This window comes from Clarias gariepinus, chromosome 15 (genome assembly GCF_024256425.1).
Source record: "Clarias gariepinus isolate MV-2021 ecotype Netherlands chromosome 15, CGAR_prim_01v2, whole genome shotgun sequence".
Taxonomy (NCBI): Eukaryota; Metazoa; Chordata; class Actinopteri; order Siluriformes; family Clariidae; genus Clarias; species Clarias gariepinus.
Genome location: NC_071114.1, coordinates 17,119,948 through 17,136,637, shown reverse-complemented (window position 1 = coordinate 17,136,637; position 16,690 = coordinate 17,119,948). Strand labels below are relative to the sequence as shown.

Here is a 16,690-nt window from a genome sequence, read left to right as displayed (position 1 = left end):
GAACTTATGTGACTCATGTCTGAATTTCTTTACAAATTATAATATGACCTTCTGATTCTTTATGCTAATGATTGGTTTATATTTTGTGACATGGTCTCTATATTTTGCCTGTCTTCTTCAAATGGTGGATTGTGATTCCTTTATCGTTACCCTGTGTAGGCTGTTAGTGACATCATGTACTCTTGCTTTTGGGACGTCTTCAAAGCTCTCAATATGTTTATCCTCAACTGCTGCTGTTTTACTTGGCTGCACTGTTCAGTATTTGGTTGTTGGTACATTAGAGGTTTCTCTTTAATGTTGTCTTTACTTTAAGAGCAGGCCTAAACCACAACCTAGAGGAAAGAAGGAAAAGCAATTCCAGGGTAGTTCCAGCAACTGCAGTGCTGCAGCTCTTTTGGCAACAATTTTGTAGCATTTTTTCTATGCATAGCCTCTTCCCCAAGCACCAATACTGACTAACACTGTTATTTTTCATTCTTAGTGCTAAATGTATACAGTTGCTAGCCGTATGTACCATGTCTATATTTTTAAAAAATGTGTGTGTGTGTGTGTGTGTGTGTGTGTGTGTGTGTGTGGTACTGTGCAAAAGTCTTGGGAACATAGAAAAAAATATTTCTGCAGTTTAAATAGTGAATGATTTTGTACATAATTATATATATATATATATATATATATATATATATATATATATATATATATTATATATATATACAGTACCGCTTAAAAGTTTGGGTTCACTTTCTCCACGACTCCATGGTCGTTCCTGATTTTTATTCCATTTCTAGAATGCTGAAGGACCCCATAATATGCAGTAATCTCCTTTGAACAGTTAATGTTGACATTTACTTGGTGGTGTTACTCATTATCTGTAAAGCCTTCATAACGGCTCTAATCCGACATGCTGTAATTTGTGATTTCTAAGGCTGGAACTTCTCTGCAGCGGAGGTAAGTGTTGGTCTTGCTTTGCTGGGAAGGTCTACATGAGAGCCAGTTTTATTATGGTGCTTGATGGGTTTTGCAAGTGCACTTGACAATACTGTTCTTGCATGAACTATTCCAAAAAGACTGACCTCTGTATCTTAAAATACCAACTTACTGTTGCTGTTACATAATTACCTAATTCCATATGTTATTTTATAGATTTAAAATCCCCAGTATTGTTGGAGAATGTAGAAACCACAGTAAATCACTGAACAAAAACAAAGAAATATACAACATAAAAAGTGTACTAAAGAAATATGGTGCCTAAGACTTTTGAACAGTATACACACACAACCACAACTCCAAAAAAAAATTGGACAGTAAGAAAATTGGCAATAAAAAACAAAAAGAAGTCATCTGTAAAGTCTCATCACCTTTTACTATATTAAAAATTCTACAACTAGTGATTACGTTATTTGATTTTATTTTCCATATAAATTTAAGTTGAAAATACACTATAGTGCCAAAAGTATTTGCTTGTGTGCCTTATGCATGCATACAGTATATGAACTTGAGAAACATTCAATTCTTAATCCAGAGGGTTTAATATGATGTTGGTCCACCCTTTGCATCTATAATAGCTTAAACTCTTTTGGGAAGACTTTTCACAAGGTTTAGGAGTGTGTTCATGGGAATTTGATCATTCTTCCAGAAGCATATTTGTGAGGTCAGACGCTGATGTCGGACAAGAAGGCCTGGCTCATAGTCTCCTCTCTAATTTAAATTAAGGTTCAAATAAGGTGTTCTATCGGGTTGAGGTCAGAACTGCACTGGTGCGTAGTCATGTTGGAACAGGAAGGGGCCATCCAGAAACTGTTCCCACAATGTGGGGAGCATGAACCTATGTCATAATCCCCCCTCCACTAAATGCGGTTAGACAAGTACGTTCTCCTGGCAACCACCAAATCCAGACTCGTCCATCGGATTGCCAAACAGAAAAGTGTGATTCGTCTCCACTGCTCTAAAGTACAGTGGTGGCGTGCTTTACCACCGCATCAGTTCTTTGCGTTGCACTTGGTGATTTAAGGCTTGGATGCAGCTGCTTGGCCATGGAAACCCATTTTTGTGAAGTTCTCTACGCAATGTTCTTGAGCTAACCTGAAGGCCTCGTAAAGTTTGGAGGTCTGTAGGTGTTGACTCTGCAGAAAGTTGGCGACCTTTGCGTACCGTGCATCTCAGCATCCGCTGAACCCTCTCTGTGATTTTACATGGTCTACCATTTCGTGGCATAAACAGTTAACTGTGAAATATTTAGTAGTAAATAAAAATTTAAGCTTGGACTTATTGTACAGGTGGCATGCTATCACGGTACTATGCAGGAATTTCCTGAGAGTGACCCATTCTTTCATAAATGTTTGTAGAAGCGCTCTGCATCATACCTAGGTGCTTGATTTTATATACCTGTAAAGGTGATTAGAACACCTGAATTCAATCATTTGGATGGGTAAGTGATTACGCAATATAGTGTGTGTCTGTGTACAGTATATAAGCATATGATTATGCATATATTACCAGATATTTATGGTTAAAAAGTAAATCTGCTGCTTAAATTTAATAGGTCTGAGGCTTTTTTCAATTCTTGAAGTGGTCCCAAGCTCTGAGCATTTTTAGATCCTCTGTAGTACTATGATTGCTGACTGTTTAGATTTCTTAAGCTAAATCTCTTAATATTGGTCGCGAGCAAAGACACCTTACAATTAGTGCGTAAAAGACAAAATGTAGTATTGGTCAAAAAATGGTCAAAAACTGTTTTCAAAAGATCATTTTGTGACATCCTTTAGTACAGCACGGTATTTTTTTTATCAAAGAAATCCAAGTAGATATCTATTATCTCTTAGCCTTACTCCATTTATTGCTTTTGATTTTGGGGACCTGTTTGCGTATCTGATGTCGAGTTTCTTTGTGCTGTCAGTACTGTCACGAGAGGCTTGCGTAGTTTCAGCTTACAAAAGATCAGAACTGAAAGAAAGAGATATGGTTTTATTACTGTCTGTCATATCAAATCTTCCTGTCAAGTCCTTCATGTTTGAAGTGGATTTCAGCTCTAATTTTAGCGCACACGTTCTTCTACCTTTTTCTCTTTTTTTTTCTTCCTCAGGATGAAACATCAAAATCAGGGGGGAAGAGCAAGAAGCCTAAAAGCAAGAAGATGAAGTGAAGTGGTGTGTTTATGTACGTCAGTGTTTATATATCATCTCAGGGAAGTGTGTGCCACCTGGCAGGTGTGAGTGGATAAGGAGGTAAATACTTAACATGGCAGAAGAACATCATTAACAACGCTGACAGATTTGAACATTCATTTGTCATACATGAAATATTTTTATTTGAAAAGAAAATTATATTTGTTGTTATTAACATTTCTGCAAGCTTCTTGATACTATTATTTAGGATTTGCATACTGATTTGCAAATCAAGGCATAATTGTCTACGTGTCTGTTAGCTTGAAGCATTGTTCCTCTTCGGTGTGTGTATTTGGAGAAGTGCTAATGCTGGCAGCAAGGCGATGTGTCAAAGCCTCATTTTTTTACAATCCTTTTATAACAGATAGCTTGTCACCATGATTAAAAAAAATTCTGTGAGGTTTAATTAGGGGCCTTCAATTGTTTCCATTTACTCAAAAATTTATGCAAATCCTTAATTATAGACACTTTTTAATCTTCTGCGTCTCTAAAAGTTTTAATCACAATTAAAAAAGGTTGGGTTGACCTCCCTCATTTAAAATAGACATGCTTCTGTTAGTAATAGGAATTGGTCTGATAATGGGTCCATCTACAAAAACATTTTTCCTAAACATAGATAGCAACCTGAAGGCATCGCCATGACAGAAAACTTAAGGCAGTACCTCTGGCTGTTGTGCTGAGCCTCCTTCAAAACATGTTAAACAAATGCCTTCTTACAGTTTTTTAACCATAGATTATGTGATCATCCAAAATCAAAGTCACGATGTGAGCTGCTACTTGAAACAATAATGTATTCAAATGAGCATGTTAATATAAAACTGCTGCTGCTGTTATAAAAAAATAAATAAAAAAAACTGAAACTGTGGTATTTTTCAGATTCAAGATATCATAGAAAAAGTTCACATCATGAAAATTAATAACTAATCTTGCGTAAATTCACATGATTGTTTCCTGTATTCTTCATTTTGATTAATTTCTGGACAGTTGGCCTTTTTGCTCTTTCTCTCTTTATTCTGAACTGATTACATTTCTTAATGAGCTTTATAATTATAACTCTGTTCCCTTATGGTTCCCCGTTCTTAAACCATCTCCGACTGTGTGTACCTAATGAATATTAATGCGCATTTTGACTGTTGCCACGACCCTTTCTGATTCAATTCTAGCTGTCTTCCTCTCGAGGGCCACTGCCAAATATTATCATAGACCTTCATGTCATGTGTTTCCTCATGTGAAAAGACAAACATGATCTGCATAGGAAAACACTCAACCTTATTTGTTCAAGGACAGCGTGTCAAAACAAAGGATGCAGGAGCGCAAACAATGTACTTGAAGTTGTTTTTTATTATTATTAAATTATACAGTGTTCATTAATTTTCAAAAGCTTTCTCTCTGTCTGTTGGAAAAGTTCCATGTTGGCCAAGGTGCCTCAGAAACCTAAATATGTACACTCACTGGCCACAAGGTAGGAACCCTGCTAATTTCTGCAATTTTTCAAGCAATTGTTTAACCAGTTGTGTGGGGTCGGTGCATAAAATAATGCAGGTAGAGATCAAGATTTTAAAGGTCTAATATTTTACTTATTTTTTTAAGTAAACGCAAGACTCAGAGCTTCCCCACAGTGTGGCTGGTAATGCTTCAACGTCCAGTTCCTTGTTTATGTAAATGAGCTCTGCCCTTGGGGAGGGTATCTTCTCCTATGAGGTCACGTTAGGGGAAAAATTTTATTGGCTTGTTTAAGCTCTAAGTCCCATCAGAATGTCTAAAAAAGTGGGGTCAGGGGTAGCTTAGTGGTTAAGGCATTGAACTACAGTTCGGAAGGTCCCAGATTCGAATCCTACGAGCACTACAGTAAGTTGTTCCAGTTGGGCCCTTGAGCAAGGCCCTTAACCCTCAATCTGCCAAATGCCTAAATGTAAAAAGTTAATTTTTCCTAATAGGAAAAATATTTTATAACATGTTAAACATCCTAATGGGGAAAATACACAAAGTGACTTTAACCATGCCATTTTTGTTGCTGTCAGAAAGGCTGGTGTGGTTCACATGAAAAAAAAAAAAAAAAACTGTCTCAAAACTTTACACATAATAATAGGAAAGAAATAAAACATCCTATAAGCGTCAATGGTGGAGGCAGAATTTACCTTGTCAATGTGAGGGAGTGCTCTGGAGAATAACTGAAATAACCACTCTTTACAACTTTGGTGGGCAGAAAAGCATAGTTCGTGTGTTGAAGAAACTCTTATGTTCCCATTTTAATCATAAAATTAAACACAAATTTGTTTGAATAAGACCTCCAGTACGTTATATGGTCTCTTTTCGCTTGTTTTTGTGCTTGGTCACAGAGAACAACACATACAGTAAACTAATATTTCATCATAAGTCTCCATGGTTATCCAGATTAATATTGCATAATCTAAAAAAGACAATTTTTTATTTTAAATAGCATGCAAGGGTTTCTGAGTGGCACCACAATAAAGACTTCAGCCATCACTGACAATGTGTGACTTCAAAAGCTGATGATGCCATAGCTGTGTGTAGCAAGTAGTCAAAGAGTGTATAATTACTTCATCCCCCCCAACCCCTCCCCCTGCCAGTGTAAGAAATGGCCAATCTTGAGTAGTCCGAAAAGAACAGTTCCAAGTGATCTTATCCCATAATTTTGCATAAGCTGCAGAAGAAGCACGTGTCATTCAGTTATCTTTAGCTGTCATGTAATAAAGTGTCGCGGTACAGAGAGCGGCTGGTGAATGCAAACTCAGTTAAAGCTTGTTAATAGTAAAAACAAACAAATAGCAAAACAAATCCAAAACCATAAGCAGAGACATAGTTAAAAACAGTCATTGTGCAGAATATTTAAACCCAGAAATCTAAATTCAAACCTTATGGCAGAGCAAAGGGGAAAGAAAGGGAGAAAAACATTACAAAATGCTTTGTGATGTCATTTAAATGTGTGCTGAGCATATGCTTTGCAAAGTCTATGAGTCCTGAGTGTGTTAATATAGTGTGAGTGTGTGTGATCTGAACTTAAGGGAAGGATGAACATGACCTTAAGGTGTTGTGCTAGATGTGTAGTTCATGGCGGTCATGTTTGAAGGCCAAACCACACTGTGGAGTTTGTGGCATAAGACAACAGATTCATAGCATGAAGATAATCTATGTAGTGGAGAAATCGGAAGCTATAGCACATCACAATGCATGGTAGAACCGAATCACCAAATTGCCTGTATGATGTATTTGTTCAAATCTCATGTTTTCATCATTCATTAATACAGTTAATGATTTTTATTTGCTAAAGATACTGTAGATAACCTTGTATAAAATGAACTGCACAAAAAACACAAAAAGGAACTCTCTAGCTTGTTATTAGAAAGGTAAACATTATTTGTAATATTGTTTGTGTTTGACTAAAGTTAATTAATCTGTACATTAGTAAGGCATAATTACAAACTAATTTTACACTGTACTGATTAATCTTTACGATTTTGGCATTGACATGAAGATACTGTAACAATTTCACAAGTTACTCATTGACGGCCATAGTATGCTTTTAGATGTCATAAGCCAGATTTTATTAGTGATATGGCCACGAGCTGCATGATTTCGTTGAAATATTCACAATGAGTTACAAGAAACCTTTATCACCCCGTGAATAAATGTATAGGATTGTTGCTTTTACTCGCTGCTATTTTCATAACTTCTAGTTACAGGATTATGTGAATTTATTTTATATCTTGCTCTGAAAATATATCACGTTATTAAAGTAACCAGAGCCAATCATTGCAACCTTCAAGATTCTGAAGCCTGTAGAGAGATAAGCGTACAAAATCCTGGTAATTTCAAGCCATGCTTTTGTACTGTGGAGTTTCAGAAGCAACAAACAAAAATTGCACAAACCAGTTAATCCAGCATATTAGCAGCAAAGTATAATTTCCTGACAAACAGAGTAAGCCCATATCTTTTCATCCATACATAATCAAAATTTCATCCATACACACAGCAATTAGCATTGCATGAAAATAATTAATTTGCATTATGGCTGAAGGTATTAACTGAATAAAATGAATTGGAGAAATCAAATTAGCTAATTAATCGTGGCCCGGTGGAACCTCGGGGTAGAAAGAAAGCAGGGAGCAGTGGTAATGCATGCTGGTTTTTTTCTATCTGAAGTGGGTCTCTTAGATGGCTAGTGTTGTTTACTCAAACAAGGGTCCAGACCCTTCATCTCAGGAGATCAAACATCACAGGGCTGCTACAGAAAGCAACTCTCTCTTATTCTTTTTTGAAGGAGGTGGACCACACCAGGACAAAGTAATTCATTCTGTCACACTAGGCCATTTCTTATTCACTCACCAGCTACTGCAGTCACAACAGATGTATTGAAATAATTTGGAAGGTGGACATAACTATATAGTTTTTTTTTTTTCCATGTGTAGTAGTTCAGTCAGATTGGTGATGTGAAAACATTGCTAATGCAGCACACAAATAGTCCGGTCTTACATCCTGAATGGACCATGTTTTACCCTTCATACGCAAACATTAATATTAGAGAAGAAGTCTGAAAAGAAAAATGACAATAAATGGTCACCCACACGCTGTCAGATTGCCTAGTGAGCCATAAGAAAATTAAGTGCTCATGCCGAGGTTGGTGACAATCTTTGGCTATTTCTTTAAGAACAACAAGGACATCTGTATCATAAATTGAGCATTTTTGCCTATGTATAGTTAATTATATAGAATTTTCCTAATATCTATTACATGTCGATGTCTATATGAATTCATGTCTACTGCATCTTCTTGATACTACGCATGTCCACTACAACAATGTTTTGACTAAACAGTAGACAGATTTGCTAGATTAGGCAAGAACATACTTTTATCATTTAAAATAGAGGACATTATATACAACTCTAAAAATCTTTTTATTCAGTTTCACACATTGCAAATTTAAACTAAAAAATACATTAAATTAATTAAGTTTATACGTAGTAATATAATAAAAACAATTCTACCCAAAGAAGATAGACTCTAAGAGATAGAAGTCTCATTTACATTTTTACTTGGTAGCCAATAAACAAATTACTAAATTTAATTTAATTTACTACCATGTAATTTGTGTAATAACACCCTGGCTTTGTGAAACAAACCTCAGACAAGTGTAATTATATTATTTAAATGAATGGCCTATTTTTTCCACACCAAGTACCCTGAACAAAAACAAATACAGACACAAGCCTAAAAATGCAAATTAGCCTGCAGTTAAAAAAGAGAGAGTTTGCAGACCTTAATGAGCTGTTGGACTTGGCTAACTGAAAGGAAACATAACTACAACAAAAGAGCTGTCAATTGGAACAATGCTAAGGTTACAGTGGGTAAAAAGAATGAAGTGGATGACTGAATGAACTGATATTCTGTTTTGATTTCTAAATCTGCATTATGGAACTTTTTTCTGATGCCTTTCTAATTAAACATATAAGTAAAGATTCTTAAGGCACTCAAATTTACCCCCTTTGTATTTAACACATATGATTGCATGTTGGGGGGACAAAGAGGAGAGATGGAAATCATTACCTCAACAGTCATTGCACAGGACTACATTGAAATTTGGGAGGCCTTTCTCATTCCATTTATAGAAAATAGGTTTGGTGAGGATGAAGTCATTTTTCAGGATGATAATACAACTGTCTAGAAAGCAAGGAGTGTTAAAGCTTTTCTTTAAGAAAGTTATATCAACTTAATAACATGACCAGCAAACAATAAAGATCTCTATCTTACAAAGTTAAAGTTAAAACCAGCTTATTGAAAAATTATGATTGTTTTTTTTTTTCAACATTGAAGTGCTTCCATAGTTCTTTCCTCTATCATTACCATAATTTAATTATATTTGTTTAAGGTACTTTTCATGATGCCAGAATATTCTATTAAAGAAAAGAAATTAAGAGTTATAGTTCAAATTTTCTATTTCAAATCATATTTCTGTTTGGTTTACGTGCTACAAAGTAAAGTAATAGAATGCTGGCTAAACATGAAGTGTGGTGCTTCAATGACTTTTGCCAGGGGTTGTAATTTGTGGCTCTCTTTATTAATACTGCTTTGTAAGATTGTATTATAGCGTACACTCAACATTTTCACTAAAATGAAGTTATTTTAGACACGTTTCCCTTCAACTCCAAAATAAAAGCATCCTACTTTCACAGGTACCATTATGCTGCGACCCATCTTCGAATCTCGTTATCTCTTAAAAAAAAAAAAGGCCGAACAGTTGGCAGAAGATGGAGCCACATGTGGTGAGGCAAAAGGACCATGACACGAAAGAGTGTAGCAGCAGATGTGCCCACTAGACCTCCCAGGAACCCCTGTAAACCATAACCAACCATCTTTTTTTTCTCTTATTTGAAACAAAATATCCAGTGTTTGCATACGTACAGTATGAACTACTACTTGATAAGTTACCTACTTTGATTCTTCACTCTGTACACTTTATACTATGAATAAAAGACAGGGATCTCTCAAAAAGAAACATTAAAATCCCTATGAATCTTTGTTTGGCAAGCGAGTTTGTGGTAGAAATATTTTGAACATTAATTTACATTTGACTGTCAACTGCCTTTCTAAACATCTGTATGAAGAAGTCAATCAATCATGGTATTTTCTCTGTCATTGCCCTTAAACCTCAATCAGTAAATATATGACTAATTTTGGTACATTATAATATTTTATTTTCAAAGTTATATTTATTACCTCAATTACATGTAAATACCTATGTGACCACAGTTAATAGTTCCCACAGTGATATTATTTGCAAGATACAGTAGCCAATGCAATGTAATTTCTAACAAAAACAAACATGAGCCAGCTTGCTCAATTGTACTGTTGCTTACAATGGAAAAAAAAATTGGCACATCTGTAAAAGAATAGCAGGGTGCTTTTGTCTCATACTGACAAATAATGTGGAGCCGGCACTTGGAACATGGCCCTTGGCTTCATCACATGCTTTGCCTTGTTGCTTCTGGCAGCAGTGACTTCTGTCCATTCTTTCTGTAAACCCTGAGTTTCAATAGTAAAGGAGGGGGTGAGGAAAGGATCCAAAGAAAGAGGGGTTTCTCCAGTGGTATCCCAGTGAGTCATCTGACTAGATTTTCTTTATATGATGATAATAAAGCTTCTCTAATAGACCTAACTTGACAATGACCCTTCAGGAAGGGTTAGTATACAGAAAGATTGACAATTTTTAATAAACTTCATCCAACCACTTTACATCTATGTTAATAAATCCAAATAGCTGTGTAAACAAAATGTCTGCTTTTATCTTTAGGTGGTGAGTATGTGGAAGGATAATTACATCACATTACAATTTGCATAATACTCTTTCTGTCTCGCTTTGAACTTAAAGCACCAGTATTGGTGAAATCTATTGCCCAGGTACCATAATGTTTAAAACCAATTTTACACCTGTTTTCACACGCCAACTCCTACAACCTGCTAGCTCTTCACATCACATGACAGTTATTAGGAGGGGAGAGCGACGGAGGATTACTTCTTCCAAGACACATGAAGCCAACCAAATACAACATTCCAAACTGTTGCTCATATTGCATCACAAGTGGCATAACACATTTGTTTAAAAAAAAAAGAAGAAGAAGAAAAAAAAGGGCTTTCCCTGCTTTCCCACCTACATGAACTCACAGACACCCATGATTGACTAGTATTGCTGTGATTCACAGGGGAGAGAGTGTGCCATCTCCACTCTGCAAAATGTACAGGAGTTTTGCCTTCGCAGGTTTTTCTCAGGTTTTAAACTCAGGTTTTTCACACTCAGAAATAAAAGTAATTTTCCTTGTCCCTGGGGTGATGCGAATAAAATGGTACATCATATGTATGTGCAGTAATCTTGTATAATTATTTTATTCTGGAAATATGAATGTAATACACCTCACAAAATATTTTGCCTTTTAAATTTTAAGGTATGTAGTTAAACCTTCAGAAGCCCTAAGACATATACGTTCTCAAGAGAAGTTTATATTTCAAATGACAGATGGCTTCGATGACAGATGAGGTACATACTTTAAAGCTAATAAAAAGATAAAAGAAATCAATAAATTAATACCTCTCCAGTATAAGTGTTGTAATGTAAGTTTTCCATTATGGAAAAGTCTTCAAGACATAGGATTTTATGTAATGCTACAGTTGTATTATTCCTTACAAGATTCCTAGTCTTAAGCAAAAATTATGCTTTCTTACATGCTTCTGTGATGAGAACTCAAACCAGAACGCACTAGGGCATTAGAATGATTGAGGCAGAGCTGGAGCCAGGATCACTGGTATTTCACGAGTAGTATACAGTATATACAGCTAGGCAAAGAGAGAGAAAAACAGGAGAGAAACATAGCATATGCTAGGTAAAAGCATCACTGTCATCTAATGTTTAAGGAAAATGTTTCACTTGTGCAAGGACTTCAGCAGAACCGACTATGAGAGCATGACTAAAAGAGAGAAGTGCCCTGGGACATAAAGCTGCCAGCAACTGCACCATCAAAACCTAAGTAAACGCATGAGCCTGGGTGGGTGTGATAGCATGACCGCATCCAAACATCTCAGTTTATCCACACACTTTGTCTGTGAACCATCCAAATCAGTTTACCAAAGTAAAAAAAAAAATCTACTAACAAAAGGCTTGACTAAACAAATATGTTTTCATCTTAGCCTCTTGAGACATAAATGTCCTTACATGAGGACAGGACAATTTCTCCCAACTGCCTTGTTTGTATATTCTTGTATGATCCTCATGTGAAGTATTATTCTTTTGCCAAACTTCTTTCTGTTTGAAGACGTTGATTAAGTTTCTAATTATCACAAGCTAATAAAGAGAAACCGTGAGTAGAAATTGCAATGTGCACAAAAGTAGTGTCTGGGTCTCAGGAGGCTAAGCACTGAGACTGTGTCTGAGACAAAATCCCATCTAATTGGGAGGCCATTCCATACCATTGGGGTTTTGGAAGAGAAGGGGTCTGCTGTAGCCCTTACTATTCAAGTTGCTAGCAAATAGCCAACAAAAGAAGCAGTGAAAAAAAAACTCTGGAAACCATCAGGAATACATTTGATGACAACTGATGATCAACTCTTTAACCTAATTCTTCAGATAGTCTACACTGAGTCACAGGGGCTAAAATACAAATTTTGTTCAGACTTAAAAAAGGCAGTACACTAACTGTATAGTGTACGTAGGGCTTAAGCCATGCATAATGGTGCATCATTTATCGGCTGTTAAGCATAGCTAAGAACAAACTCACTGGGCAAGATCCTTTTATTAATTTTTTTTTTCACCAGCAAAGTAAGTCTTATCCTGTGACAAAGTGTATAATTACACAAGTTCATTCTTATCATGATAGCACAGAGACTGTGTGCATAATGCATGCGTTAATATCCTACAATATGGCAGTCAATTGTACTTCCATATCTCAGAGCAAGAAAATATAGGTAGATAGTGATCATTTAATACTGTGGGCTTTAGCTGAGTCTCACACGAATGTCAGTCTAGTGTTTTCTGCCACAGAGTAAGTGCATGAACCTCTACTGTGGTGTATAAAGATAAGAATCATACAGCAGGAATCATGGTTTTAATCTCTTTCTTTATAATATGGCCATTTTGTGATACCAAAATATACAGTCATGTGGGAAAAAATATGCCTTTTTTTATGTCTATGGCACTAAATTCAATTAAACTCCTGCTGATGAGTCAGTGAGGTTTTCCTTGTCTAAAACTGCATGTAAATAAAGAAAACAAGACTAGATTTACCAAAATCAGACAAAGATTAAATATAATTTGGTTGCAACTTAATTACGTAGATTTTATAACAAGTGGAACAGAAACCACACTTTTACAGGTGTTAATCGAACGGTTGTCAGGGTTGATACTATGGTGTTTTTTTGTTTCCCTGTGTATACATAATTGTACCCTTAAAGATATCATAGTAATTTTTAGAATTCAACTAGGTATCCCCTTGAAGGTCCTCAAGGTACAAAAGTCATTTCGTCGGATAACTTGGGATAAGAATTGACCACAGTAAACCCCTTTAATAGCTGTCCAATGTGCTGAAATGAATTGTAGGAAAAAAGTAAGCTTTTATTGTCATTTAATCCTCAGTTAGTATAGTCAATTGATTTGATTGGATAAGCCTCATTCCAAGACTGCTGATATTTAGTATGACAGCACTTGTACATATAACCTTTCATATGAGACATGTTATGAAATAAAATTCAATAACAATTTAATTAGAATTAAGAACACTGAAACCATTTCTAGACTTAATATGGGCTGTCAGACATGGCAACATTCAATGCTAAATCCAGCCATGGCTTCATTGGAAATTATTTTTATTGACAAAGCAGAAATAAGCAAAAACTATTTAGACATATTGTGTCTGAAATATCAGATTTTAATTTCTTGTTCATAAGGGCTGTCTCAAAGGTATCCATACACAGGAGAAATTAACACTTTTTTAGCAAAATGTAAATTCCTGTACAAAACATTCTCTACATATGTTATTGTAATTTCTTTGTAAACACACCGAATCATCTCTCCTACTCATGATGGACTGTTAACACATCTTGTCTTATGCAAAGAACCAATATTCCTTTAAATTATCGTTAGCTGTATCTTCTACCGGTGCATCATTGCTTTTATACCCCCTTTCCATTCTTAAAAACTAACTTGAAAAATAATATAAACTAAGTATGAAAAATGTTAATAGATATTTTGCTAACAACTGTTACTTCCTCCAATATATTGAATTTTAAAAATCACACTTTCCATTGTACTGGAATGCAATGTTTTCTTATTGATATAAGAAAATATGTACAGTACTTTGCTTAAGTATTAAATCATGAATATATTGTGCCATCCACTGCATTAATTATGAAACTAATGTAATATCCTTTTTGGGTTTGGAGACCATTATCACATGTTTTGGCCGCATTTTATCTGCTGTACAAATAAAGACGACTGCTAGTCTTGATGTGCCAAAATGCCAACAGGTGGTGTCCAACAGGGCCAATAATAAAATGTTTTGGTGTAGCCAGGATTTTTTTTTTTTACATAAAATTAACATTTTTATTATTGTTTTCTGGGCCCCTGTTGGGGACAAGGCACAAGCTGATGTTCTAGAGTAGCCTGGAGCCAGGAGCAGCCAGGAATTCTTTTTCTAACAGAACAAACTATTAATCCTAACTCTCTCTCTCTGGCCTTTTGGCCTGCCCACCCTGATGCTTTACTTCTCCTTGGGGCTTTATTTAAGAATTACTTACTGTTGGAGAGAATGGGAGCACTCATATGGAGAGCCCAAAAAAAGACTTTGAGCACAATTGATGTGTTCAGTATTGTTCAGGTCAAATTTTCTTGCTGGTCACTTAAGCTCTTCCACTTAAACCATGCCTTTATGCACAAAGGTACTGTCATGCTGGAATGGGTTTGTGCCTCATAGTTCCCGTGAAGAGGAATCTTAAAGCAACATCATACAAAGACATTCTATGCAGTAGTCCGCTTCCAGGACTGTGGCAACAGTTTTGGAAAGAAATAGGTACACTATGGGTGAAATGGATATCCACATACATCTGGGTAAATAGTGTATCTATGGAAGAGTAAGGATTGATTGTAACACACAGGATTGGATATTGTCACTCAGACATGAATGGGTTCCCTCTTGAGTCTGGTTCCGCACAAGGTTTAATTAAATTAATTTAACAAATAAATTTAATAAATGTTTAGTAAACATTTTAGGTATAAATCTGATTCTGTTTTTAATTTGATCTGATTCAATTTTAAAAGTCTCCACAAAGTTTGACATATAAATACATTTGGCATGTGGTCTTAAATCCATTGATAATAATTATAAAATTAAAGTTTTTTTGTAAAGAAATAAAATTAAAAAATATTAAATAGACTATATTTTTTTCCTTCATACCCAGAGACTAATTTTCCAAGCAAGCAAGTTATGATGTTATTTTGCTGATCAGTATGTTTTGTATGAACTTTATTGTATGATGATCAGCACATTTTAGTAAGTTTTCAGTGTTGTGCTAGCTAAAAAACATGTTTGCCCTGTGTCACTAAACAAGACAACTTTCCACAGATGTCCCAGGATTGTTGTAATATGCATTTCATCATTATTTGATGATAAGATAAGGGAAGATTTTTGTGCCTCTGCTAAACAATATTTAACATGATATTGTTAAATTACATTGCACATAATATTGAAGAACCCAAGAGGTAAAGCTAGTGCAGCCATTGTTTCTAGCCGGTATCCATTATTTCAGCTCTCGTCCCTACAGAAGTGGGATGACTTATAAAGTTTGATGGCTATAGGAAGAAAATACCTCCTGTGGCGCTCTGTGGTGCTTATCGGTGGTCTCAGTCTACAGCTGAATGTCTAATAAGTTTGTTGAGTCTGTTGGCATCAGCTGTCTTTACTTTGCAACCCCCAACACCAGTCATAAAACTTCTGCAGCATGGTTCTGCAGACATTGAAAAACCTGAGTCTCCTGAGAAATCACTCAGGAGACTCAGGCTCTAACATTTCTTATACAGCGCATCAGTGTATTTAGACTAGTCTAGGATATTGTCTATGTGTACACAGGGATACTTATAGCTTTCCACAACTTCACCTCAGTCCCCTAATGTTGATTGGATCACTGGAGGTTTTCCGCTTCGTAAAAGTCAAACACCAGTCCTTTTTTCTTTTAAACATTGAGTTGCAGGTGTTTTTGTCTGTACTTCTGAATGAAGTTTCCCTCCACGCTCCTGACCGTTCTTGATGCAGCCCACAATGGCATCGGAAGTGAATCAATGGAAAACTTCTGCAAGTGGCAGGATTGTGAGCAGTATCTGATGTCAGACGTACAGTATAGAGTGTGAACAGGAAGGGAGACAGGGTAGTCTCCCGAGGGACCCCTGTGCTGCTTACTATGGTGTCTGTCACTGTGTTCAGCAGATTCACGTATTGTGATCGACATGAGGTAGTTGGTTATTCAGGTCACCGGTATGGTATCCACCTGTATGTACAGTAGCTTATTGCTAAGTATATAATATAAGCTTATTGCTTAGGGTGTTGAAAGCAAAAAAAACATGACTCTTACTGTGCTACTTGCCTCCTCACGATGGGTGTAGGCTCTGTGCAAGAGAAAGATGATGGTGTCCTCCACATCAGTGTGGGGCTGTTAGGCAAACTGCAAGGGGTCTAGTGATGGTTTGACTATTGAATATAACATTCATATCACTACTACTAATGCTGCTACTCCTTCTAGATCTTATGCACAGCATGACTGCAGATCAATGCCTGCTATCCGATATCACCCAAATGAGGATGGGTTCCCTGTTGAGTCTGGTTTCTTCCAAGTTTTCTCCTTATTGCCATCTTAGGGAGTTATTCCTTGCCACCATTGCCCTTGGCTTGCTTTTCAAGGACAAATTGTTGATTATAATGCATTCATATTTTCTCACACTTTTCATGCTCGTTTCCCTAATTAATAATTATTTGATT

The 16,690-nt window shown here is 36.0% G+C and overlaps 1 protein-coding gene across 5 annotated transcripts in view; it reads left to right on the top strand.

Annotated features, from left to right (window-relative positions):
* Positions 1 to 16,690, top strand: part of impact (impact RWD domain protein) — a 60,660-nt gene that overhangs the window by 42,362 nt on the left and 1,608 nt on the right. The window contains exons 11-12 of one of the 5 annotated variants that reach the window (XR_008365677.1): positions 3,080 to 3,221; positions 9,353 to 10,012. Coding sequence is in view for 4 of the 5 variants with exons in the window: in XM_053512829.1 (XP_053368804.1) it covers positions 3,080 to 3,139 (60 nt within the window). In the remaining variant the exon portion in view is untranslated. Of the gene's footprint in view, positions 1 to 3,079; positions 4,614 to 9,352; positions 10,014 to 16,690 lie in introns of those variants that run through there. The other 4 variants (XM_053512829.1, XM_053512830.1, XM_053512831.1 and 1 more) reach the window with 4 other exon arrangements.